Consider the following 25,520-nt stretch of genomic DNA (forward strand, 5'->3'; position numbering starts at 1 on the left):
CACCATTGTTTTTCAACAGTGCTTGCATGTGGATATTTTTCCCAGTCTAGATCACACCGAGTTTTCCTAACTCACTTCATTTCAGCAGATCATCTGAAAACCTGCAATAAATCTGAAAATATAATCGGGGCTGCAGGCAGAAGAAGAAATTTCATTTCTATTTAACCAAACTGATCTCAGACAACTGAATTGAATCTTGATCTTCAGAGCAGCTTCAGGTAACTGAGATTTTTCTTTAAGCCAGAGGAACCCTGGGAGACATGAGGAGAGATGATTCCTCCATGCTGTTTAGGGTTATTCAGACATGCAGAAGGGGTGTCAGAGGAAGCAAGCCACCTACTTATCTCTTGGGAACTCCCACTTTGGGTCTTCAGGCAGTTCATACTCCGAGACCCCTGCCAGCATGGGGGCATCAGCAGTGGAGGAGAGGCGGGTGGTGATCCTCACCAGGGGCGTGTTGGAGTTCATGGAGGAGCTCGAGTCGGCCGACACCTGTGGTTGCAATGCAAGATGCAACAAGGAGAAAAAGAGATGGAGATGTAATCTGGGCCCAAAATCTGAAAATCACCAGCACCTGATACCAAGCCAGCTCAGAACCATGGTGTTAGGAAGGGGCTGAATCTACAGTCTTGATTCTAGTGCTCTGTTCTCACATTTAGCCTCCCCTGTAAGCACAATACTGGTTCTACTGTCCCATAATTCAAAAACCACGTAAGTTTCAAATTTATTCCCACAGAAGGTGTTTTTGTTTATCATATTAATATATTTTTAAATAAACTGGCAGTATTTACATCACTACCCTCAGATATCCAAGTGAGCAGCTTATACCGTGAGCAGGTGACCAATAAATTCTCTTTTTCCACTCCTAGTTGTCCATGTCACCACGTCTTTTCCCAAATCAGCACACCCAAGTGGGCTCCATCTCTTCTCCCATGGAAAAGCAACAGCACAAGAGCAAATGGCCTCCAGGGGAGGTTTGGATTGGATGTTAAGAACAGCTCCTTCAATGCCTGGACTGTCAGGCTGCCCAGGGCAGCAGTGGAGTCACCAGCCTCAGAGGGATTTAAAATATGTGTAGATGTGACATGGGACGTGGTTTAGAGGTGGTCTTGGCAGGGCTTACATTTGGACTCAATGATCTTAAAGGTCTTTTCCAGGCTATATGATTCTGTTACTTTCTATTTTCCAAGTACTCAATACTGAAAGCATCAAAAAGCTATCACAACACTTCAGTTTTTAATTAACTACATTCTTAGCTAAAGACTCTACAGGAAATGTGGGGAAGAGGTCCTAAAAATAACTCAGTTTTGAAACTCTGGAGTGTGATTTCTTATCAGCTCCAATATCTGCTTTAGAGTATCAAAGGCACTTATTGATAATATTCTGAATAAAGAGGCTGCTGCTCCATCCATGTAATTTGTTTTGGTGTGAATCTTCTGTAAGGCTCTTTGCTCAAGCCTGCAAGCAGCAGCCTGACATCTGCTGCCCTCAGAGCTTCAAGTGAATACTAACACAAAATAGAAATGCTTGTATTGTCAGTCTTGCCCTTCCCAGTGTGAATCCTCCTTCTCTCTTCACGCCACGATCGCATCTTGGCCAAGCCCAGATCTGGCAGCCAGGCTGGGATGAAGATGTCACAAAGCCATCACTGGCACCCATCCTCACACCAGGCAGCAGGAGGTTCTTCTCTTGGACCCAGCTGGAAGCCTGGAGCACCACAGTACCCACACCCTCATCACCTGGACGAGGATCAACTTGGCCACCAGGTTTGCTTATGTAAAATGTCACCAGGCTACAGCTTTGTTCCACAAAATTAGATTTAAAAAGGCATCTTTGTAAAGCCAGAGGTTAGGAGTGGAAAGAGGTTTCATAAGGAGGAAAATGTTACGGGTTGCTATCAAAAAATTAATCTTGGTAACCAGATTTGCAGCTGAAAGACCTTTCCTGATATCAGAAACAGCTCCTGCACACAAGATGTGGCTGTGGAAAGAGAGAGTGAAACTGCACAAACACAAGGCCACCACTCAAAAAAGAAAGGTGGACTGCTTCTGCCCCATTCATCCCACCACCATGAATGCTAATATTTACTTCCAGAAAATATAAGTACCTGGCACATTCCTCTAGGAAAATAAATCCAGTGACCACTTGGGACACAAAGAGAAAAGCACTATTAAGGCAGAGGATGGAGATGTAAATAAATCGGTGAGTGAATACTGAATGGAGTCCTGAGAGAGAGATGCTGCCATGTCCAGCCTGCAGAAGGGAATTCACCTGCTGGACCAGTCAGCTGGAGAACCCAGGCTGGAATCTGATCTGCCTTTTTTTTTCCCTTTCCTTCTCATTTTCATTATTTCACTACAGTTTGAAAATGATGCTTCATGAAATGAACCAGCTCAGCACCAAGAAATGTGCCAATCTCCAGTGTGGCAGCTCCTCTGCACCCAACCCTACTTTCCTGAATTCCACTTTTCTGCTATTTCTGGCTTCCACTTTTTCATCTCTCACCACAAACCTATCAATACTCTAAGACCACTTCCTCCATATTTCCAATATTTCCAAAATCTACTTACATTCTACCAAGATCATTATTCAAGTTTTGATTCTTATATTCTTTATTCGTTAACATTCCCTTTTCTTCTGCACCTGTCTTTTCCATTACAGCCATTGTTTTCAAGGGACAGAAGTGAAGCTACAAAATTTAGATACCTTATGGCATCAGAAACAGTCCAGAATTCTGGGTTCTGGGGTCTTGTTTTTTGGTTTTGTTTTGTGGTGGTTTTTTTTTTTTTCCCCACGATTACTATCATTGTACTAGACACTGTCTGGATCTCTTCCAGAGTTTCATCTCTTCACTGGTTTTCACAGTCACCATTCAGCAGCCTTAGCCTGGTTAAAGCCTATAAATATAAACTTGCAATAAACTGCAATACTCTGGTGATACATTTTAAACACAGAGCTTAAATAGCAATAATGTATAGAAAAAAGCAGATTAAAGGCTCTGCCAGTTTCCCTTTTAACACAACCCCACGTGTTTACTTCACAGCAGAACTGTGTGATGGGCCAGAGATACTGGAGGTAACCAAAGTGCATTGATGTGGGCAGGAGTGATGAGAAATCCAGAGGAACTACTCCGTGCCTGGGAGAAGACAAATGGACTGCACTCCCAGGGAATATTCTCCTGATTGATTAACTGGAGCAGTACCAGGAGTTACAGCAGCTCAAGGGCTATAAAAATCTGCTCCAGAAAAGATGAAGCCAACCCAGCCTGGCCTGTGGCTGGGGGAGATTTTCTGGTTTGAAATGGCCTCTCACCTTTCCTGCAATAAGAAAGAATTAACCTTTGATCTCCTCCCTCCAGCATTTTTTTTTTCACTGCCTTAGAGCCCACTATAAAAGACTGAGGAAAATCCTACCAATTCCAAGGTCAGCAGACATGGTCAGCTTTAATCTACATTTAAGTGGCAGCTTTCTATTTGCTTTTTCTCTTTTTTCCAGCTTGCCACGTGCAGCTCTGCTCTCCAACCCCTCACCATGCAGGTTCACCTGAGACAGGTGAATTAAACATTGTGGGGGCCCACTCAGGGCTGACACCCTGTTCTAGGTGGTGTCAGCTAGGGAGCTATTTCATTTCTTAATTCAAGCAAGAAAGGTGAAAATCAGTTTGAGTTGAGCAGGGCACTGACAGAACCATTGTGGTAGATGTTAACCTCAACAGGAAGGCAGAACTCCACCAGAAAATATTCCTTGTGTGCTTCTTCCTTTCTGCTTTTAGCAGGCCAGAAGTGAGAACAGCACCAGCCTCAGACAGACCTTTAGCTCCAAATCTGCACTGGAGAAGGAGAAAAGCCCCCAAACCTCACCCATCAATGCATGATTATATCCCCACTTTAACTACATCTTCTCCCCCTGACCAACACACTGTGGTTCATCAGCTCTCAGTTAATGCTCTACAAGCATTTCTAAGCAGCAGAGCATTTAAAACAAACAAATCTTTGCTGGAATCTTTAAATGCCATGTGGCAAAATCAGCTGCAGAGCAGCGTGTAATTGTCTGTAATTGATTATGAAGGGAGTTTTCCTCCACTGATAATTCATACCATGTCCTGGAGCCTAGATCTGTCAGTTCTGGCACTCATGCTGGGACATTTTAGCAGGCCTGCAGTGATTTCCTATAACTGTCAGCCTTTTTGAAGGCTCTGCAGTAAAAGTTAATTTGAAATCATATGCATATTTGTACATTATAATTAGTAAATAATGCTGTTAGCTGCTGGTAGGAACAGCCCACCTGAGTGACCAGATGCAGGAAAACACAAGGTTAAATGCACTACACAAAATTGAGTAATCCTAATGTTAAGTACTGACATTTAAAACACATGCACCACCCCTCCATGAAAAGCACTCATTTGGAAACACTTATACACAAAATCATATCCAATGAGTACCACTAGGCAAGACAGTGGTTTCCAAGCACAAAAAAAATCCAAGCATCAAGAAAAAATAAAATAAATATTTAAGGTAAATTCCATTCAACAATATCTTATTGACAGTTGTGTATTAATCTTTGTACCCTAGTCTATTCCACTAAAAAAATATCATTTTACTGCTCAATATTATATGAAATACTATATTACTTCCCTTTCTCCTGATCACTTTTCTTTCTTTTTTTACATTTCTGCTGCCATCATCATTTTGAATTATTGAAGAACCATTCTGAACTGTTCTGCTGGGTGAGCTCAAGCTTTGCTTTAAATTGATCAGTCTTTGTTCATCACAAATACACCCAATATATCTTTATGAAGGATTAGACTCCACAGCAACAATAGACATAAATTAATGGGAGTGTTTTTTAAATACAAAGCATTAAAAAGATCACTGCTTCCTGTTTAAGATCCATGCATGTTGAGGGGGTCCAAATTTGACAGATTGACTGTGACAGCCCTAACAAAAACCTTTAGTGATGACAAACATTTGTACTTGACTCTGAGCGAGTCACAAGAGATGGGATTGTCTTTTTGTCTGCTTCAATTACAAATTATTTGTTAAAACAAAGGTTCTACAAAACAGATGTACATCCTATTGAAGGCTACTCTGTACCCTTTTGGTTCAAGGGCCCTGTCACTTAAAGCCTGTCCCTGCAAATCAGCTTGTGAGGCTCAACCCCACAGATTCTTCATCCCCTCCCTCTCAAGCTGGTACCTGCACACAGACCATGGGTAACACTTGAACTGCTCTGATGAAAAGAGGAGCTGCCTGCTGGATTTCCCTGGAAAAAACTGAAAATTGAGTACCAGATCCTGGTGAGGATGAGGATTGAAGGGGATGGGAGCTGCTAATTCCTGATTTCATCCTGACCCTTCCTAGGAAGGCAAAAGAACTGTATTCTGGCAGGGAGAAAATGCCTGCATGTGGGGAATGATAAAATCCTGTGGTAGCTGAGGCTGAACAGTGCAGGAGGATCCAAACCAGACCATATGTTACTCAGCAAGACTCTGCTCCTGCTCAGACAAGATGGCATCAGAGCTGTGCAAACGTCTCTCTGTGAACCAGGATTATTTTCCAGCCCAGATCCTCAGGGACCCTGACCCAGCAGCAGAAGAGCTTTGAAAACAATATCAAGAATTTCCCAGTCTGTGGCCTCATTTCTCTGGAATTCCAACAAATCCCATCACCCAGGCCTGGATCCCTGCCCCAGTCTCACAGCCTACCTGCCACGAGCATCTCCTTCCCTCCCATCCTCCCACACACAGCACAAAGGGAAACCTTCTGTGATCCACAGATAAATAAAGGTTTAGTGACAAAACCCCACCAAGTTTAAATACAGCCCTCTGAAATACAAATAAACTGGAACAAAGTGAGCTTGGTGGCACAATAAAACAGGGTTGAATGATCCAGAAACACACACCCTTTAAATAAAACATCTGGATTATTTTTCAGTTCTTCACTTGTGACAACAGCCCTGAAATCCAAAACCAGATTTAAAAGATGCAGAAACTGAAGAGCTGCTGCAGCCTCAGCACCAAGGAGAAATGAAGGAATATTCCCAATCAAATCTTCAGGGACTGCTTGTCTCATCCTGCCTTTGCAAACTGACCAGTGAAATCATCAAACCAGAAATACAGATTGCAGACAATGCTTACAGTAGTTACATTTTCTTCCATGCAGACACAAAAGCAGGGAGACCTTCAATGAGCAACTGCTGCTAACAAAACAGTACCAGGAACAATTGGGAGCAGTGGGATTTTTGCTTAGGGGTTGAAATAGCATTTGCACTTTCAAACAGAAATATTTTTTTCTAAAGTATTCCAAATTTTAAAAGCAAAATGCCATTTCGGTTAAAAAAAAATGTAAAAACACTGAAATAAACTGATAAACCCCAACGTGACAAACATGTTGTAAGACAGTTTCTTTCCCCTGTGAAAACAATGGCTTTGGAGAAGGTCCATATTGCATCATTTAAGGATAAATAGCTAAACTGAGGGCAGTGGTTGGCACTGCTGTCACATGAAATGAAATAACACTCTGCTCCCCGAGGAACCATTTCCAGCTGACACAACTGAGCTCACACCAAACCCTAGGTATTTTTTATACCATCAACTTGTCTCTGAGTCATTAGGCTTTTATATTCAGGCAGAATCTAATAAATGTCTCCTATCTAAGCAGTTGATATGTATCTCTCTCTGGCTAAGCACACAGCATCTGAAAGGCCTCCTTTGTCCAGAAAGCTACACAGATTTCTAGCCAGGGAGATGTGTGAATATTGAGCTGAGGGCTTCTCATCACTCTTTCTGACACACTCAGGGTGAAAACTCTCTCTTTATCCCAGTGATACTCAAGCAAATTAGTAAAATCATAAAATTACCAAAAAAAACCACCAAAGAACCCACAAAAATACCCCAGTAAACCAACCTAAAGTGGCAAAGAAAGTCAGAAAAAAATAAGAATTAACATTTTTTTGTTCATAAGACATAAGACAAACCAAGTATCTTTCAGAAAAACATTCAGGTGCCCCACCTCAAGATTCAGTAAAATACTGAGTTCAGAGGAAGGTAGCTAATGCATTCCACTCCCTGGTATTTTTAACCAAGGAAATTCAGACACCATGAAACAAGGGTCCAGAAAAATGCAATGCTGTTCAGAGTCTCCCACTCTGTGTGCCATGCATCTCATTTCACAGAGAAATGAGATTTCAAATGATGATTTCAAACACTTACCCACGCTGCAGAACCCTTTTTAAGGTACATGCATTACTCTGCCAGTGACAATATTCTGGACAGGCTGCAAAAACAAATCTGCAGAAATCCTGCACCACTTCCTCATGGAGCAGATGGACACAAAGTGAACCCTCACATCCCAATTCCCTGGGCAGAGCCTGGATCCAACCCCCCCAGAGAGAGTTTTTTTGGCTGCTGAGGTGACCCACAGCCTCAGATTCCAACATGACCCCAGTCCTGCAGGGCTGAAACCTGGGGGTGCAGAGGTCTGGCCTCAAGACCTATTTCAAGAAAATCAAAACCTATTAAACTCCAGCTTCTAAAAACACCACAAATCCTTCAGGAGAGGACAGTGTGTGAGAATGGAGGCTGTTTTGGCAAGTGGTGGCCTGTGATAAAGCCAAAGTCCTGTTACTTGTTCAACTGGTTTGTTGCTCGTGGCATCATCCTCTCCAGAACTGCTCATTGCCAGCCACAAACAATTGTAAAATGTATTTCATGTGATGCTGTTGTGTGCATTTTAAATCTGGCACTTGCTTTTGTTTCTTGCTCAAAAGCATCATTATCTTAATCAAGCTGTCCAAGATCTGATATAGTATCTCCCCTATTTTTACTTTATTGCAGTCTTTTTTCTATTTTGGGGTGTTTTCTGGATGCCTGGCTATGAAAGTCCCTCCCTTCAGTCTCCAAAAGTCTTCCTGAAAAATACCTCTCTGTATCTGGTACCTAGTTACCACAATAATAATCACCTTGGAAACATCATAAATATACAATTAAATAGGATTCTGTTCCAAAGCCCATTAAGGCAGTGACATTTTTTCCATTGACTCCAACAAGCTGTGGGATCAGGCCCCAAAATACTTGAAATACATTTTTTTCCCCCTCATCTTCAGACTGCTAATACAGAACATATTTCAGTTTTTACATTTCTCCCTTCCCTAACAGCCCTACCCTGATTTCCTTGATCGCTGTGCTAAGACCTCTCCATCCCACCCATAATCTGCTATAATTTATTAACTCCCTTCTTCACTTCCCTTTCCTCAGCAGGAGGATGTGCTGGCTTAGTTGTTGGGGTAAAAAGAAAAGCTTTTTGAAACTCTTTATCTACTTTCTGTTACCTGTCTGCGCAGGGGGATTCGCTTGGTCAGCTTGTGGACGGCGGGCTGGCTGCTGAAATCCGGCTTCTTGGTGGTGTTCTTCATGCGGCACATGATCACTGTCAGCACCATGCAGGCTATCAGGAACACCCCTATGCAGTAAATTGCTATTTCCAGGTAGTCTGGAGAGGTTGGGTATTCCTTTTCTTTCTCAGGAGCTGGATGGGAAGGTTTTGGGAGGGAACAATCAGGCCACAGGGTTAGCAAACAGGGCAGCGCTTGGAGCAAGTAATGGTAAAATATAAAGTACAACCAATTCTTGTGGGATATTCAGAGCACTGGATGTTTAGGCCATCTTGTAATCTGAGAGTAATTCTTTTTTCCTGATTACTGCTTTGATTTTTATCTGAGAGTAATTCTTTTTTGTTTTTTCAGTTTGCACTGGGTGTGAGCTTGTGCATCTATGTATGCATACACAAACACGCACACGTGTCTGCCTAGGTAGGTACGTACATATACACTGAAATATTGCATGATCAAGGATAATTTTAGAGGGAAGAAAAAACTGTTCAAACTCGGCTCAGGTTCATTTTGTTACTCGAGTCAAAATGCAAAAGCACTGCAATTCTTGTGAACCACACAAAACCACATCCAAAGATAAAACTGTGAATTAGCTAGCCTGAATGAAAAGTGTCTAAATTTGAAAATAAACGTTTAAGTTTGAGCCTGCTTGAGTCTGCCTGTTTATTCAAAATTTGCAGTAGGATCTCAAAATACAGAGGGAAAGGAGGATGAATCAGTCCCCCATCATGTCTATAAACTCAGCTTAGGGGTTTCAAAAGGGTTTCAAGGAGCTGGCTGTCCAGCTGCTCAACCAGCTGTGCTTCATGCTGGGTGTCTAACTCCCCTGAGGTCCTTTGAGGAGCCCAGTGCTGGATTAAAAAGCATAATTGAAGTGAAGAACGAATTGGCAGCAAGACGTTAATTAACGAGCCCTCTTCTGCGAGGACTGCGGGCTTTCAAGTAACCTCATCAGTGGTTACTGGCCTATGAGATTAGATTTGGGAGGGAGTGGCTCTCCAGAGCTGTTACTCTGATTGAAACCATTTTGAAGCTATCTTCAAGACAGTTATATGTGCAAACAGTGTCCCTAATCCCTTATCTGGGATTCAAGCCCCGGATTAACAGCATTCCACAGCCATCAGCGGTCACTCCGCAAGCAATGCACGTTTCAAGCTGAAATTTTCTTGTGCCTTTCCAGGCTTAGAAAAATACTTTGTTCAAGAAAATTGGTTAAAAAAAAAAAAAAAATTGCTGTTCAAGCACTTGCAAAATGCAAACACTGCCAGCAGAAGCAAGCTCTACACAAGCACTGCTCTGCCTGCTTGGTGACACCTCACAGGCTCAGGGTTCAGTTCAGAGTGAGATGGAATAAAGCTGCCTTGTTCAATCTTTCAATAAAAGGCAAGAATTTATCTGCAGACAGTGGGAATGTTTAACTCCCACACTGTGAGCCTTAGCAATGTGCACATGCAGGTTTTGTACCTCTTACTTAGGATCAACAATTAATAAACGTTAAGCACAAGATGACCCAGCAAACCTCAGGTGGTTCACGTTTTTTTCCAAAGGAACTCCTGAGGCAGCTGCCAACAATTATAAATGAGAAAATTTGACTAATGTCAAAACCAACTCCGGTTACATCTTCTAACAGCTGATAATAATTTTCAGGCAATAAAGCACATTGATGTTTGTTTCTTCTAAGGACAGAAACATCATCAACCCCAGAACAGCAAGACATGCTTTGCAGTAAAAGCAAATGACTACTTGTTTCCTCAGAGCATGCAATGTTTAAAGATGCACGGAGCCGATTCCCAAGATATGGAAGGCACTGCTTCTGTACATGGATCCTCTGGCATTGAAATGGGAATTTGCATGATAGGTAAAAATGAATTGAAGTACACTGAACAGCTCAGGCATTTTAATGAGCCAGTACATAACTATGGCCAAATTAGTTCCAAACTTTGTAACAAACTGAATTTCATCCTCTTGACAAAGTTTACAATGATTTACAGGCTGATTTTCAGTTGTCTCATTGAAGTGCTAAGGAAATGCAGCTCCTTAGCATTTCTGATGATGTAAAAACATTTCAACGAAGTGCAATAGCCACACCCCCCACAACATTTTTTGTTGTTGTTGCTGTTTGGTTTTTGGAGTTGCAAACACGTGACAGAACAACTCACTGGCTTGAGACAACTGCACTTAAAAAAACCAAAATCATTGTAAAAGTCCTTTTTTTTTTTTTTTTTTTTTTGAGACAGAAGCCGTGCTAATTCTGCAGCAATCAACAAGGGGAAGGGGGGGGAAAAAAAAGAGGAAAAACCACAGAAAGAGAGCAGTGTATACCTGGCAGAACTGTCAACCATGCAGTGTGAAAGGATATCCCAATAGAATTACCCGCCAAGCATGTATACTCCCCAGCATCCTCAAAAGTTACATTCCGTATATAGAGAACCTCAATTTCTTTGTCCGTGGTGTTAACACCGGCAGCCTAAAAAAAAACAAGAGGGAAGCAAGAGAAAAAGCTAGACACTGAGAGAATTTTTGTGGATAGGGAGATGGAGCCACAGGGCTTTGCACTTGGTAAAGGCAGAGGTGGAGAGATGCAAAGCTCCTTCCCCATCCACAATCCCTCATCCAAAAGGCGCTTACCAACAGGTCCCAGCTCACCTCAGAAAGTAATCAACACCCTTCACCAGACCTAAACTCACCACCTAAACATGCATGCAATCAAAAGACATGGAAAAATTCACCCACAAATCCTTTTTTTATTTTTCCTTCTTCTTTTATGACAAGAGAAAGTTGAAAGAAAAACAAAGGGAAAACAAAGTAGGACAGAATGTGGGATCCTTCACGTGTAGAGACCTGTTTCAGAGGAAAGAATTTACCATAAAAGCACACCCTAAAATGATAAAGAAGGGGTGAATTCTGCTCCAAAAGACAACTCAGTAGCTGTCTTAGATTTTATGATCCTTGCGTCACCCACTGCACTGCACTTTTGAGTAGTAACTACTACTGTATATTGTTTAAATCTCAAATCTGGAAATATTTGATGGTTTGCCTAGAAGCACAGTGGAAAGTATCCCAATTCTTGCTCAAAAATCAGAGATCTTGTTGAGTTGTGGCTCTCACAGGTAGAACAGAAAATACTTCAAAGGTGTGAAAACCAGGAGATGAAAAAAACCCCATATTTTTCTACATTTTAAAGATTTTGGGGGAAAAAAAAACCTCTGCACGTTTTGTAGTTTTTACTGGTCATCTTCCAGACTTGTTGCTTGACATTGTGCACCAATCCAAGTGTCAGTGATAATCCAAACTCACACAAATGGAGTAAATCTTAGGTCTGGAACTTCCCAGCTGCCCCGAGATGGGCACATCAGGGCATCGGCAAGATGCCCTGATCAACAAGATCTCAGTGATGGAGGTTTAGAGAAATTAATGTTTGCTACTTTTGATCTCTGAACCATTCAAAAATGTTACTTTGAAATTCACAATCAGGAAATAAATACCTTTTTATTGGACAATTTGGAGGTAAATTTAATTGTGGGCTGCAGTCACATGGTTGCCTGTCTTCATTGTTACTGCTGAGTAAAACCCAGTTAGTAACGGGTGAGTAAGACCTGGAAAAATCCTCCCACCTGCACAGTCACAGTGACTAAACTGACTTATGCTCCAGGGGGTTTTTATGTGAACAGGTCATATTATACACACCTATGTGTATATATAAATACACACTGCTAGGCTGTAATTACATTATTCTAGGAGTACCCTCTGTGTGAACTGTAGAGTATGCAGAGTTAGCAACAAAACTGTCCAACACACACAGACACAAAGACACCAAAGAGAGAATAAAGATCAGCAAACAGAAACCAAAGCAGTGCTTCTGGTACAGAGAATATTGTGGGAATTTTTCCATGGCTGCTGGTGCAACACCAGCTGCATCACCAAAGGAGGATTACACATATACCACCAAGGCCAGAGAGTATCCTACAAGCTGCCTGCAGTCTCCCAAAGCACCATTTTTTCCAGCTTGCTTTAAAAAACATTGTTACCTGGTACACTTGGCAGAACAGAGAGCCAGGCAGACTGGTTGGCCTCCCCTATATAATTGGAGACCTTACAAATATATTCTCCAGCGTCCGCCTCTGTCACATTGTACAGTGTCAGCACCTCAGCATTGGAACTATTTATCCCCGAGTGCTAGAACAGACCAATAACACAGGAGAACAAGGTCACTGCTGCCCAGAATGGACACCAATCTGTCTATGGTCCCACCACCAACACGTCACCAGAATATTCCACACCAGCCTCTAAACATTGAAGGGTTTGGGGTTTTGTTATTGTTGGGTTTTTTTCCTTTTGGCTGTTGCTGTTCGGTTTTCTTACATCCGCAGCATCACACGAGGAGTTAGAAAACAGCAGCGTGGGGGATAAAGGAATCCACCTGGGCAGGTCCTGCATGGGACAGGCAGGTACAGAGCTGGCTGTCCTGCCTGTCAGAGTTTTGGCAATGCCACCCAGCTTGGAAAGCTTCAGTTTCCCTGGTCAGGCTTGCTCCAAACTGGCAGGAATGACAGTACCAATACACTGCTCCAAACCAGACATCTCTGCAGGCTCAGCATCCAGACAGCCCAGTCCTCCAGCAAGCTTTTGGCAGCAGCTGCCATGTTCCTTTGAAATCAAGAGGCTGAAGAAACATGAAAGAAATGGAGTAGATTGTCCCAGGTATGTTTTGGATGCTTTCTACCCATACAAATATGTCAATGATGTTCTTTAGAAGGATTTTTAATTTTTTCTGAGCAATTCATGCCTGAAACATTCAGATATAAAGGACTTTTCATGGAAGTAAAAAGGAGCAAAACAGTGTCTATAAGCTGCACAGTTAGCATTCAGACAAGCAAATGTTTATCTAACTCATCATTTCACTTCTAACATAAACATCTCCACTTTCAAAAGAAGCTCAGAACTCGAAATCCTGGATTTACACCACGCTCTAAAGAAGGCATCACCGCTGCCGGCATCTGCGAAGCCTCACCTTTAAAACCTGGAGATAAGGCAGCCCATCTGGCCCGTATTTACTGCCGTTCTTCTCCACGTGCTTTATCCACTGGATGTGGGGCTGGGCATCGCTGTAGACCTTGCAGACAAACTCCACATCCCCCCCGACCACAGCGGAGGCGTTGGCGGGGAGCCCCGCCTGCAGGATGGGCCGGTGCGGGGAGCGCTCTGCTCCAGCAGGGAACGGCGGGGAGAGAGAGAGAGAGAGAGAGAGAAATAAAGATGCATAAATAAGCAGGGCTGCCAAGAAAACTGTAAGTGAACCCCAGCCAAAAAGCCCTGTAAGCCTGTTGGCTGACTCCTCCGAAATAACACCACAGCCAAAGCGTGTAACAAAACCTGCAGTTCAAAGGAGATGGCTTGAGCGCTACACTTGTAATTTAAAGAATAGCCATTTGTGGGGAGGGGGGGGGAAAACCCTGCTTAAACACTTTGCTCATTTTTCATGGTTTAGCTCAGCCCTAATTAGGTAAAATACCTCCTTTTGGGTTTTTTTAAGCTACTGTAATTAAGTTACCCCTGAGTTCTAAAATGTCTTGACTTGACTAGACCTCCACACATTAAGCAGAAATATTCTTGTTTAATCTTGATTAATTAATTGATTATTGATTAAGAAGAAATATTATTGACACACATGAAGAATAAATATTATTGATTAATTTTGGATAATTATTGATTTAAAACGTGTTAAAATAAACCAAAAGGAATTTCTCAAAAATAGCAGCAGAAGGCTCAGTGTGCAAGATGCACATAGGAGGCAGCTCAACTTCCTAAAATGCTCTAATCAATGCCACCACTACCACTGCTCTCTGCTTCACCCAGACACAGCAGCAGAAACACTGCTTCATTCTTATTCTCACCAAGACACAGGCAAATACAGAGTTCTCTGGAAAACTGAAGTGTATTTCATGTGAGCCAATTCAGCTTCTAATCTATGCCCATGCATAAGCATTCCTCACACATTTTCAGGCAACCTCTCATGGGGAGCAGCTGAGGGAATTGGGGTTCTTAGCCTGGAGAAAAGGAGGTTCTTCTTCCTCTCTACAGCTCCCCAGCAGGAGGTTTTAGCCAGGTGGGAGTCAGGCTCTTCTCACAGGTGACAGGTGACAAGTGACAGGATGAGAGGAAATGGCCTCAGGTTGTGCCAGGGGAGGTTTGGATTGGCTATCAGAGAAAATTCCCCCACCAAAAGGATTGCCCAGCTTTGGAACAGGCTGCCCAAGGAGGGCATCTAAAAGTCATCTGTGTAGATGTGACACCTGGGGACGTGGTTTAGTGGTGGCCTTGGCAGTGCTGGGTGAATGGTTGGACTCAATGATTTCAGAGGGCTTTTCCAACCTAAACAATGCTGTGAATCAGAAGTGAAATGCTCACTGGCCATCCCCAGCCTCAGCTCCCCGTTCTCCACTGCTCCAGGAATTCTTTCAAAGATAAGTAAAAAACAGCAGACCTAAATATTTATTTTTAGAAGCTATATCCTGTAAAAGCTCTGACATTACAAGCCAAATCAGCTGAATTTCAAACCAAGCATTCCTCCTTAAACATACTTGTCTCCAATAAATTGTTTCACAAGCAAACATTGTGAGTATAATAGCAAATAATGATGCCATTGAACAATGGGATCTTTTATACAGTCCAATATATTTGGCATGCAGCAAACATCTACTGGGAATTTATTCACTGAGGCTATGCTGGCAGCACACTACAAAGCAGCAGTCTTATTTTACTTGTGGCAAAAGTGCATTTGCATTGCAGTTACTAAATTATTCCATGGCTATGTGTGTCATTTTCGAAGATCTAGGAACAGTTTCATATTTTTTAATTTGTAAATTGCAGTAGAACATATAAATTATTATTTTACAGTTCTGGAGAGAACTTTTAGTTTCTCACCTTATACTAAATAAGCTCTAATTCCATCTCCCTCATTCCTTCATTTGGGTACAAAACCAGCAAGCAAAAATCTCTCTTTAATAGAAACCTTACACCATCTTCCAAAACTTATTACAGCTGCCTTTGGTATAAAATGAAACCTTAGAGAATGTTATTTAAAATGTTTTTTAGAAGTCAGTAGGCCTCATGTTTCATTTCTCCACATCAGGGTTTGATTTCCTTTGTGACCTTATTCTCTGCCCTTTAACAAACCAGAGAATGAGGCCTGAAACATCTTGGAAAAGTTCCTACTATGCCAGCATCCACACACGAGATGTGTTTAGTTTATCCTGATAGCCATCAATGATTTAATCTTTTATTGATGACTGTCAAGCAGTTCCTCTACCAAAAAAGAGGAGGCAAAGCAAAGGAGTTAAAGCAGAGTTCTCACACTCTTGGCCCCCAGTTTCATTTAAAAAAACTAAAGTGTGTGCATATGGATGAGTATATATGTTTGTGAAATTTCTTCTCTAAAGGCAAATGTGTTAAAAATAAACTTTTGTTGCCCTCCCACACGTGGATCAGTGCTCACCAACTCCTCCACTTCAGCAGAGGGGAGCAGTCCTGTGTCCACACAGGCAAACAGCACAGGAGAACAAAACCATCACCATGTAAATCCAGCAGGGCTCCATGGCAAACCTGGGGTCCAAAGAGCCCCCAAAGTACACTCAGGACTGGGGAAAACAGCTACAAAGAAACTTCCACTAATTACCAATGACCAAGCTTAATTTTGGACAGCACCTTTTCCTGGACATACTCATTTCAGGATGTCACCCAAACACATCCTGAAGTTATCCTACCTCTCTGCAAACCCACACACATCTAAGGACTCTGTTAAGCACAGGTACTGTCAAAGCCAAATTCATAAATCTCACATCACTATTCAGCATTTAAAATACAAGCTGTACATTTGTAAGCAGATATCATCACTCAAACAGCTAGCTGCACTAATATTAGATGGAAACAGTGTGTTCCTTTTTACTGAGCACCAGCAAAAGAGTCAAAGTTGCCTTTTAAAAAATCTAAAGGTTTATGAAAGTGATATTATCATTACCTAATAATTATAAGCAGGATCATCACTAAAACATTGTGACCATATACATCTCTAGTTATTTAAACAATATTTGCATACAAAACAAGCTGGCAACAAATCTCATAGCTCTGGAGCCTGATTTCACTATTCCTCTTGTTCATTAATATTGAAGAAACACCTTGAGAAATAACTATATGCTGCCTGAACACTGACATTTCAGTGTTACAATCTCACTGATGACACAATTTGTTGTAAAATCAAGTCAAAGACATATGCTGTAATACAGAAAATCACCCCCAACATGCTTCATGCTGGTTCCCACCATAAGAGACAGACACCAGCTTGCAGGTTAGATACAAAACCAACATCATCCCCATCTGGGGAATTAGTTATCTCCAAAATACAGAGTCAAAATGATGGCTCACATGAGATATATCAGATTCAAGGCCACAAGTATCTAAATTTTACACCACCATAAAAGTGCCCAGGGCTTGAGCACTTCTGCTCACTTATCTGTAGACAAACAGAGTTGCTATCTGAAGGGTTGACTGACAAAGAGACCTTGCCCAAAAGGCTTAGAGGAAACTGTCATTCAGCCTGTTAATGTTAAAACTTCAAAATACCTCCCTCCAAGAGATAAAACTACAAAGAATCCAGGAAAGCTGGAAAATTCCAAGTTTAAAAAAAGGAAAAAAAAAAAAAAGCTGGCACAATGGAAGGAGCTCCCCAGGAAGTTCCCAGCACTGCAGGAGCCCTAGAGATGGTGGGAGCCTGCCCTGCTACTGGAAATGACTGTTGGAGCCTACACACTTCACAAGGAATCCTGAGAACTGGCTCCTTAAGGAACTTAAGCCCCTGAAGAGAGGATTCCTACAAAAGGGAAAGTCTCTTCCCCATCTTGGCTTTATTTCCAGGTTTTTATTGCTGGCTGGGGGAAAGGAGAGAGGAGAGAAAGAGGAAAGTGATGCAGCTGTAGGAGGTGAAGAGGCTGGGCTGTGGAGGGGGGTGGCAGGGGCCAAAGCCCAACTCTCAGAGCCGAGGGAGAGCAGCAGACACGAGCCCATCCATCACTGCAGGATGCAGCAGCCATGGGAAGGGAGGCTGCTCGCCAAGCACCAGGCACAGGGGAGATGCAGGGCAGGAATTGCTGCTGTCAGAGGCCACTGGAGAGGGATTGTGGCTGAGAGAGTGGCACTGCTGCCACCAGAGAGCCTTGGCAGGGACAGCAGACAATAACCCCGGAAGGGGGGAGCTCCAGGACTTGGCCAGGCCAAGTCTCCTTAGCAACCTGGCTGTGCCAGGGGCTGAGAAGAGCTCTGGGAATTGTCTCTCCAAGCCTCCTTGTCACCCCAGCACAGATAGTTCAGGACCTTTCACGGGAGCTAAAAGCCTGAACCAAAGCCCATTGAAGTCAGGGGGAAAACTCACAGGGAACTCAATGGGCTTTGCATAAGGCATCCCATTCATTGAAAAAAAAGAAAATGAAAACTACTCTTATTTTCTGCCTTTGAATGTGCTTGTTTCCTCTCCTTGCAAATGTGTGATCCAAGTGTGGGCTAGAAAAATAAAAGCTTAATAGCAAATGCAAGACCAAGCATGAGTTCTGGGGACAATGGAGAGATCCTCAATTAAGGGGGGAAGTGAGGGAGAAAAAGATTACCTAATTTTTAGCTAGACACATTTATCAGAGCCTTCAATCACAGCTTTTAAATGTTACTGACTTCTAAGGGCTCATCTTGATGGCTGCCACTGAGCAACTACAGAGGGATCCCTCAAATGATACCTCTGAGCACCAGCTCTGGATCAACAGCCCCTGGGAGAGGTTCTGGGCATTCAGTCATCACCAAATGAGAAATGAAGCAGCTCCAGCTGTCACTGTCCTGCCATTCCCTCTCCTTGCCCTGGTCAGCACAGCACCCTCAGCTCTAGTTGCTTATTTTGCCTGACTGCAAGCCTGGGAAACATTCAGCAGCAGCCTGGACCCTGTTTGGAGAAAACACTACCCACTCCCAGCCACCTTCCCTCAGAAGCTGCAACATCTGTTGCTTTGGAAGATGCTAATTATGCTGTAAATTACGGGTCTCAAAAGCATCCTCCAGCATTTCAGGCCAGACTGAAATCACCTCTTGCACTGGCTTTGGCTTCACATTGTAAACTTGCAAGATTTGGACTGAAACATTCCTCCCCTGTGTTTCATCTTCACCAACGAGCAGCACCTTCCCACCATTTCCACTGAAGTGTCAACCATCTCTGGGGCATCTCTGGGACACCCAGAGCCCTCTCCAGCAGTGCCATCCATCTCTGGGACACCCAGAGCCCTCTCCAGCAGTGCCATCCCTCCCTGGGACACCCAGAGCCCTCTCCAGCAGTGCCACCCCTCTTTGGGTCACACAGAGCCCTCTCCAGCAGTGCCACCCCTCTCTGGGACACCCAGAGCCCTCTCCAGCAGTGCCACCCCTCCTGGACACACAGAGCCCTCTCCAGCAGTGCCACCCTCTCTGGGACACCCAGAGCCCTCTCCAGCAGTGCCACCCCTCTCTGGGACACCCAGAGCCCTCTCCAGCAGTGCCACCCCTCCCTGGGACACCCAGAGCCCTCTCCAGCAGTGCCACCCCTCTCTGGGACACACAGAGCCCTCTCCAGCAGTGCCACCCCTCTCTGGGTCACCCAGAGCCCTCTCCAGCAGTGCCACCCCTCTTTGGGACACCCAGAGCCCTCTCCAGCAGTGCCACCCCTCCCTGGGACACACAGAGCCCTCTCCAGCAGTGCCACCCCTCCCTGGGACACCCAGAGCCCTCTCCTCATGCCTTCATCCAACCACACCCATGGGATTTCCAAAACTGCTCCATCAGGAAGGGCAGTTCTGTGGTAACTTTTCAGGTGCTTTAACCACTGAAGGCAGGAAGGTGAACCCTCTCAGGTGTAGCTCCAGCTTCACACAGGTCACCCTGCAACACCTCAAAGCTGAAACATGATTTCTTCTCAGAAGTGGCCCTAGTGACCATTTCAGTCACAGTCTGAGGGAACAGCTCCCTCCATCTGTGCAAGCCACTCTGTCTCTGTGCTCCCTTTCTGACATCCCTGTGCAGACTGTGCATGTGGGTACTGCTCCTGCAGGCTCTGATGCTGGTTTTGGTGATGTGGGTACCTGCTACAGGACTGGAGCATTGACTAAAGCCAAGGGGGCAGCCACAGGGTATCAGTGCCTGATCAGCATCTATTTGGGCTAAATACCAACCATTAGAAGAAAGATAAGATTATTAAACCCTTACTGGTTAGTGAGCAGTGAGTTTCAGGTTTCTATCCTGTATCCTGTTCTAGCTGAATGCAAAGGAGCCAGTTTGCCAGGAGAAACACAAGGATCACCACCCTTCAGGAAAGATCCCACCTACACTAACTGCAAATCCATTCACAAGCACTCAGGCTGGATTAATCACTGTTCTCTGGATCAGAGAGCCTTTCTGAGGAACAGCTGCAGAATGAGGAATTGCAGCTTGGGTTTCTCCATAAATCCATTATCCAAGTTCATCCACTGGACCCCGTTTGGAACCAGACTTGCACTCCACACCCCGAGGTGGAGAGGTGCAGGAGGGGTCCAGCCAAAGAGATGCCAGCCCCCACAGGAATTTCCTCCCTCAAGGTAGCTCTCTGCACATGGGCCAAGCCAAACCTTCACTTCTCCTCCCCAGCACAAATCCATTGCTCAGGGGAACCTGTGCTCTCTGAAATCCTGGAAGCAGAACGCTCCTAACTCCACCATTGCTCTGTGGTGTGGAGGAGGAAGGCTGAGTGCTGGCTGCTCTTTCAGAAGATCAGAAAGAACCAAGCAGGTGTAGGCAGAACACCTCTGCTCATTAATGTCCCACACCAGACACCCACGAGGCAGGAGCTGAGCAGGCTCCACCAGCTGCAGGTCACTTTGGGCTCCTCTCTGCACAGAGTGAGGCACTGTGTGCTGTTTACAGCCAGGTCAGAAGTGCTGCTCAGCTGTCATGTTCCATTCAAACAGACACACAGACAAACCCCTCCAGTCATCACTTCCTGGGAAATTTACACATGCCAGGGTAGAGCCCACAGCAAGTTAGGGATGATGGTCTCCTCCTAAACTCTGCAAAATCACAAGATGCTTGAAGGCTGGAAGGATTAACATCACTGTCATGAAACAGCAAGAGATAAAGACCATCCCTGGCAAGAACACTTGATAAAGAACAGGAGCCTCTCAGGCAGACCTGCAGAACAGTTTATGGATCAGACAGCACTACAGGACTGATGATATCACACCTCACAAATTTTGGCATCTTCTAACCAGTAGTTACTAGCCAACAAATGGTTCATGCTACTCCACATTCCAGTACAGCAGGAGTCTCCATGGGCAGCATTTCCTACTGGCCCAACACTACTTGAAGAAATTCTTTTGGGGGCCAAAGCTCAAAGGGGCATCATTGCAACTGGAGGTCCAGTCAGCCTCAGTGACCTGGGGCCAGCCTCCATCACCATTATCTAAGCTCCCTTTGTCTTTTAATTTAGAAGCCCTTTACACAAATTTGAGGCACTTCTTGCTGCTTTGTGCCTCACTCTGGGCCCCACCACCCAGCTCTGCTCTGGTTTTTGGGCAGTACCAGCAGTCAGCAGAGATTGAGACAGCAGGGAAGCAGACTCCTCATATCCCTGCTGTCACTGAATACTTTCACAAGTTAAACATTTGAACATTTTTAAAGAATTCTAATGCTAAATATTAAAGTCCTGTCACATATTTGAAAGCAGAGCCCATAGCAAAGCCTCTGCCACCCCATCCAACCTCCTTGAGACACTCAAGCCCTTCTACTCACCAAGGCCAGCCAAGTTAAAGGCAGTGCCTTTTAAAAATCTTCACAGAAGTTAAACAGGTGTGTTCAAACTCTTTGTCCTTGGCTTCACCACCTTCACCTCTAATTTTAAGTAATGGCACTGTTTCCCAAGCAGGCAAAGCTCCCACTGATGTTACCCATCTGTCTCCTTGGATAGAGCTCTACAGCAGAGCTTCAGTTCTCTGTCCTAACTGCATTTTAGCTGAAAATCCATCTCTGCACACCTTTACACCTCTTTCTCACAGGGCAGCAAGATGGGGAAGAGACAGCAAGCAAGACTGACCTATTTGGCTTGATACAAAGCCCAGTTGTTGTCAATGAAAACAGTAGCAAAAAAACTAAAAAATCAGAATCAGAACTAGTTAAAAGCTGTCCTTTCAAATGACACATGTATCTGAGGGTTAAAAGAGACCGGGACATCCAGCAAGCCTGAGGCTTCGGCAGGAAACATGAATGCTCTTGCTTTAAAACATGAAATTATCAACAGGGTTTTAAGACCAGTTTGCCCTTAAAAGCAAAGCCCTATTGTCAGGCTGACAGCGTGGGCTTCACCAGCCCCAAGGAGCAGAAAAAGTCATAGCAGCAAGAGTTATCCAACACTAATGCTGGAGCTCCCTTGCAGGGTCCCTCACACAGTGCATGCATAAGCAAATGCTTCATACATGTCTGAACAAAGGGTGGAGGAGAGGCCTTATTTTAGTGTGAAAAAATTATGGCAAACAGAACAATGAGAGGCTACAGTTTTCATTGATATTCTTTTCAGGGTATCCTAAAAGAAAAAGGCTACAAGAGAATATGAAAAACAGCTTGTGACTTCTCACAGACAAGTGGTAAAATTTTATTGTTCTGGCTGTTCCCAGAGACTGCATTAATTTTTACACCCAGAGATATCATCCTTTGTACTGTGCACAGCTCCCAGCACTCAGCTGCTGTATAATAACCAGAGACAATGCTGGGTCCAGCATCACTGGAATGGGCTCTCCAGCAGGCTCTGCCAAAGGTTTACTGCATGCCTGGCAAACAGCATCCCTCCCACAGGGATGATGTCCTCTCCCAGCTGCAGTGGCTTTAGCTCACCAGTGCACCCAGTGATGCCATAAAGCACACAGGGGGAGTTATTATTTCTGCTGGTATTGTGACCCAGCTACAGAGTTCTCATCTGCCAAATTTCCTTGCCTGAAAACAGCTCTGCCTTTAAAGTAAAATGGAAAAGATTATGTAAAGCTTTAAAAGCACTCCTTACGTTTCTACACTTCTCCCCCCTTTTCTTGCACAGCACATTTGCTCTATTGAGCAATGCAGGTGTGAAATTATTGGAAGCACTGTGGAATTCACCCTTCCCCAGCTCCCTGCCTGACACAGCCAACCAGGAGCTGACTGACCATACTGACTGGGCAGGTCTCAGGGCAGAACAGGAGCTCCAGCAGCCAGAATTTCAGTGCTGGACAGTCCTGGCTCAGCCTCACGACACGTCTGTGTCAGCCCTCACTGAGCCCTTTGGGCTTCCCTTCCCTGGTGGTGAAGTTTGGAGGCATCCCTCCATCAGCACCACATTCCCCTCTGCAACACACATCCACTGTTCTGAAAGCTGGGCCAGATGCTGAAGACTGCACATGGGAAGACCCTGATTATACATATTTGTCATTTTATTTCCAGTAATTTGGGTAAATCCAAGTAAATTTCACAAGACGCAGCAGCGTTCACAGGCTGGCCACACTTGGACACAAACTTGGTGCTCCAGAACTACAAAGCTGATTTATTGACTTTCCACAGCTCTTGTCTGGTCCTGGCTGGGGTAGGTAATTTTCCTCTTAGCACTGGTACAGTGCCCTGTCTGGGTTAAGGATGAGAATCATGTTGAGATGGTTTGGTGGTTGCTGAGCAGCTCTCACACTCAGTCAAGGACCTGTCAGCTCCTCCTGCTGCCCTGCCAGGGGGGATAACTGGGGGGCACAAGGAGCTGGGGTGGGACACAGCCAGGACAGCTGACCAAAGAGATATTCCAGACCAAATACTCAGTGCATAAATTGTGGGAAAGCTGGCCAGGAGCCACTCAGGAACTGGCTGAGCACTGGTCTGTCAGTGGTGAGCAATTGTTTTTCATTTGCATCACTTGATTTTCTTGAGCTTTATTTATCTCTCTTTTCCTTATTTTCTTTTTCATTATTGTCATTATATTTAAATTATTAAACTGTTCTTATCTCAGCCCACTAGTCCTCAGTTCTGCCCTTCTGATTCTCTCCCCCATCCCATGGCAGGAGTTGTGTGGGGCTTGGTTGCCTGTTGGGGATAATCCACACCATTCCTGCACCATCATTTTCCTGCCTTTCAGCAAAAATGGACAGCTTCCTAGGAAGCAGGGACAGGAGCACCACCACCAACCTCTGGCTGAGCAGCAGGTGCCAGAGCTGCTTTCTGAGAAAATGTCACTGAAGAGCACTTGGGGCAGTAAAACCCATCTGCTGGAATATTCACTCAAATGTAGACACAGGTATGCTCATAAATACCCTAGGTGCACAAATATCAAAGGAAAGCAACTGCTGCAATGAAATTATGTTGCTTGGTAATGCACATAATCCATCTGAATAGCAGAAACAGTGCTGCAGGTATGAACACTAAGGAATGCATGGAGATTCACTTATAAATGCAGAATACAAAACAACTGATGCTTTGATCACCTTATTTGTGATGGTGGTTAAAAACCCCCTAAAATTATATGTCATTTTAGACTTTTATAAGCATCTTGTAAAAAAGATAAATTATTCCAACTAATACACTGTCATGCTGGGTTCTTTCCTTTGCTTAAGTTTGACAGCATCAGTGTTTTACTTAAATGAAAAGTCAAAAATTTCAGCATACTCATGCTACCTTTCAAAGAGCAATCTGAAAAAAATAAACTCAGTATCTTAAATGTACAGAGCAGCTCAATATTCAACCTGTTTACCAAACTCTGATTTTTAATGTGCCTTTTTATGTCTAAATGGAACAACAGCTGTGGAAGCTGCACCGCAGGAACAGCAGCAATCCAAAGATGACATAATGGCTTAAAACCCTCAAAAGCTGTAAATCACAGCCACCTCTGGATGTCAGGTCACACAGAGTGGTCTGCAGAGCAAAGAGAGGAGAGGAGACCAACACTAAGTGAGACCTTTTTCTTCATTAGACACAGAATTTTACATTTTACTGATTTGTCCATGCTTTCCTACTGCCTGATTCCTCTCACCTTGGTAACAACCTTTATCTTTTATTTCTCCTGGATTGTAAACCTTGTGTTTGTCTTTAATATGTCATCAGCCAACTTGTATCACAGTTCATTTACAGCTTTTCTATATTTATAATCATTTTTTTAGCTTGGGTTTTTTTCTATTTTTTTAAGACATAGTTTTACCAATGTACTGCCAATTACACTTCCATTTTTTCACTGATAAAGCTGTGAGAAAAGCCTGGATCAGGTCAGAAAGCCCCTCCTATGAGGCACAGGTATGGCTTTTGACACGTGCCAACTGCACATTAACAAGGCAACGGTCCCGTGTTTGCATCTTCAGACAACTCCTGCAAATTCCTACTTGCACTTCCACAAGTAGGATACAACACAAATTAGAAGGCATGATTAAAAATTATAATAACAGAGCTGAAACAATATCCTGTTCATCACTCATCAAAAGAAAGAGAAATAACTGCCTTGGGGCTGTAATAAGACAGAAAGTGGGACAGGGAGACCAGTCCTCCCCAGCAGACTCTGCAGGAAGCATTCCAAACATGACAAATTCACTGTTCACCCAGCAGATGAAGTAATGACACCAGTATTTGTCCATAAAATGTAATTTAGCCAGACTACTCCAATGAAATCAGAAGCTTTAATGCTATAAAACTACAGGGTTGGAATATTTGTACCTTATTAAGGAAGTGGAGGGGGGAGCCCATAAGCTTTCATTTTGCCTGAGCTGAACCATCACAGTGTGGGCTTTGTTTTCAGGAGCAAACCACACAGCCCCCAGCGCTAAACAATTTGCGTAATTCCTCCCGAGATGCACACACCTTGCCAAAAGCCTGGTGCCAGGTGTAAAGTCCACACTCTGGGCTTATCAGCACATTAAAATAAAAGCATCTTCCCTCTCAGCTTAACCAGATACCTGAGGGCAGGCATCAGCCTGGATTCCTTCGTGCTTTCTGCCCCTGCCTCGTCTTGTCCCGCTCGGGGTGAAGACATCAAGCCAAAGCTTGTCCTTGTAAAGAGCCAGTCAACAACTACAAGAACATCTGCCAGAAATGCAAGTTTAGGCTTGGTT

The 25,520-nt window shown here is 43.9% G+C and overlaps 1 protein-coding gene across 3 annotated transcripts in view; it reads right to left on the minus strand.

The window, feature by feature from the left end:
• Positions 1–25,520, minus strand: part of FGFR2 (fibroblast growth factor receptor 2) — an 81,858-nt gene that overhangs the window by 16,466 nt on the left and 39,872 nt on the right. For 2 of the 3 annotated variants that reach the window (XM_030241431.2, XM_030241437.2), the window contains 4 exons: positions 13,400–13,590; positions 10,711–10,855; positions 8,329–8,525; positions 341–492 (listed from right to left, as the gene is read on the minus strand). In XM_030241431.2, the coding sequence (XP_030097291.1) occupies positions 341–492; positions 8,329–8,525; positions 10,711–10,855; positions 13,400–13,590 (685 nt within the window). Of the gene's footprint in view, positions 1–340; positions 493–8,328; positions 8,526–10,710; positions 10,856–12,416; positions 12,565–13,399; positions 13,591–25,520 lie in introns of all 3 variants that reach the window. The other variant, XM_018910562.3, reaches the window with a different exon arrangement.

This window comes from Serinus canaria, chromosome 6 (assembly GCF_022539315.1).
Source record: "Serinus canaria isolate serCan28SL12 chromosome 6, serCan2020, whole genome shotgun sequence".
Taxonomy (NCBI): Eukaryota; Metazoa; Chordata; class Aves; order Passeriformes; family Fringillidae; genus Serinus; species Serinus canaria.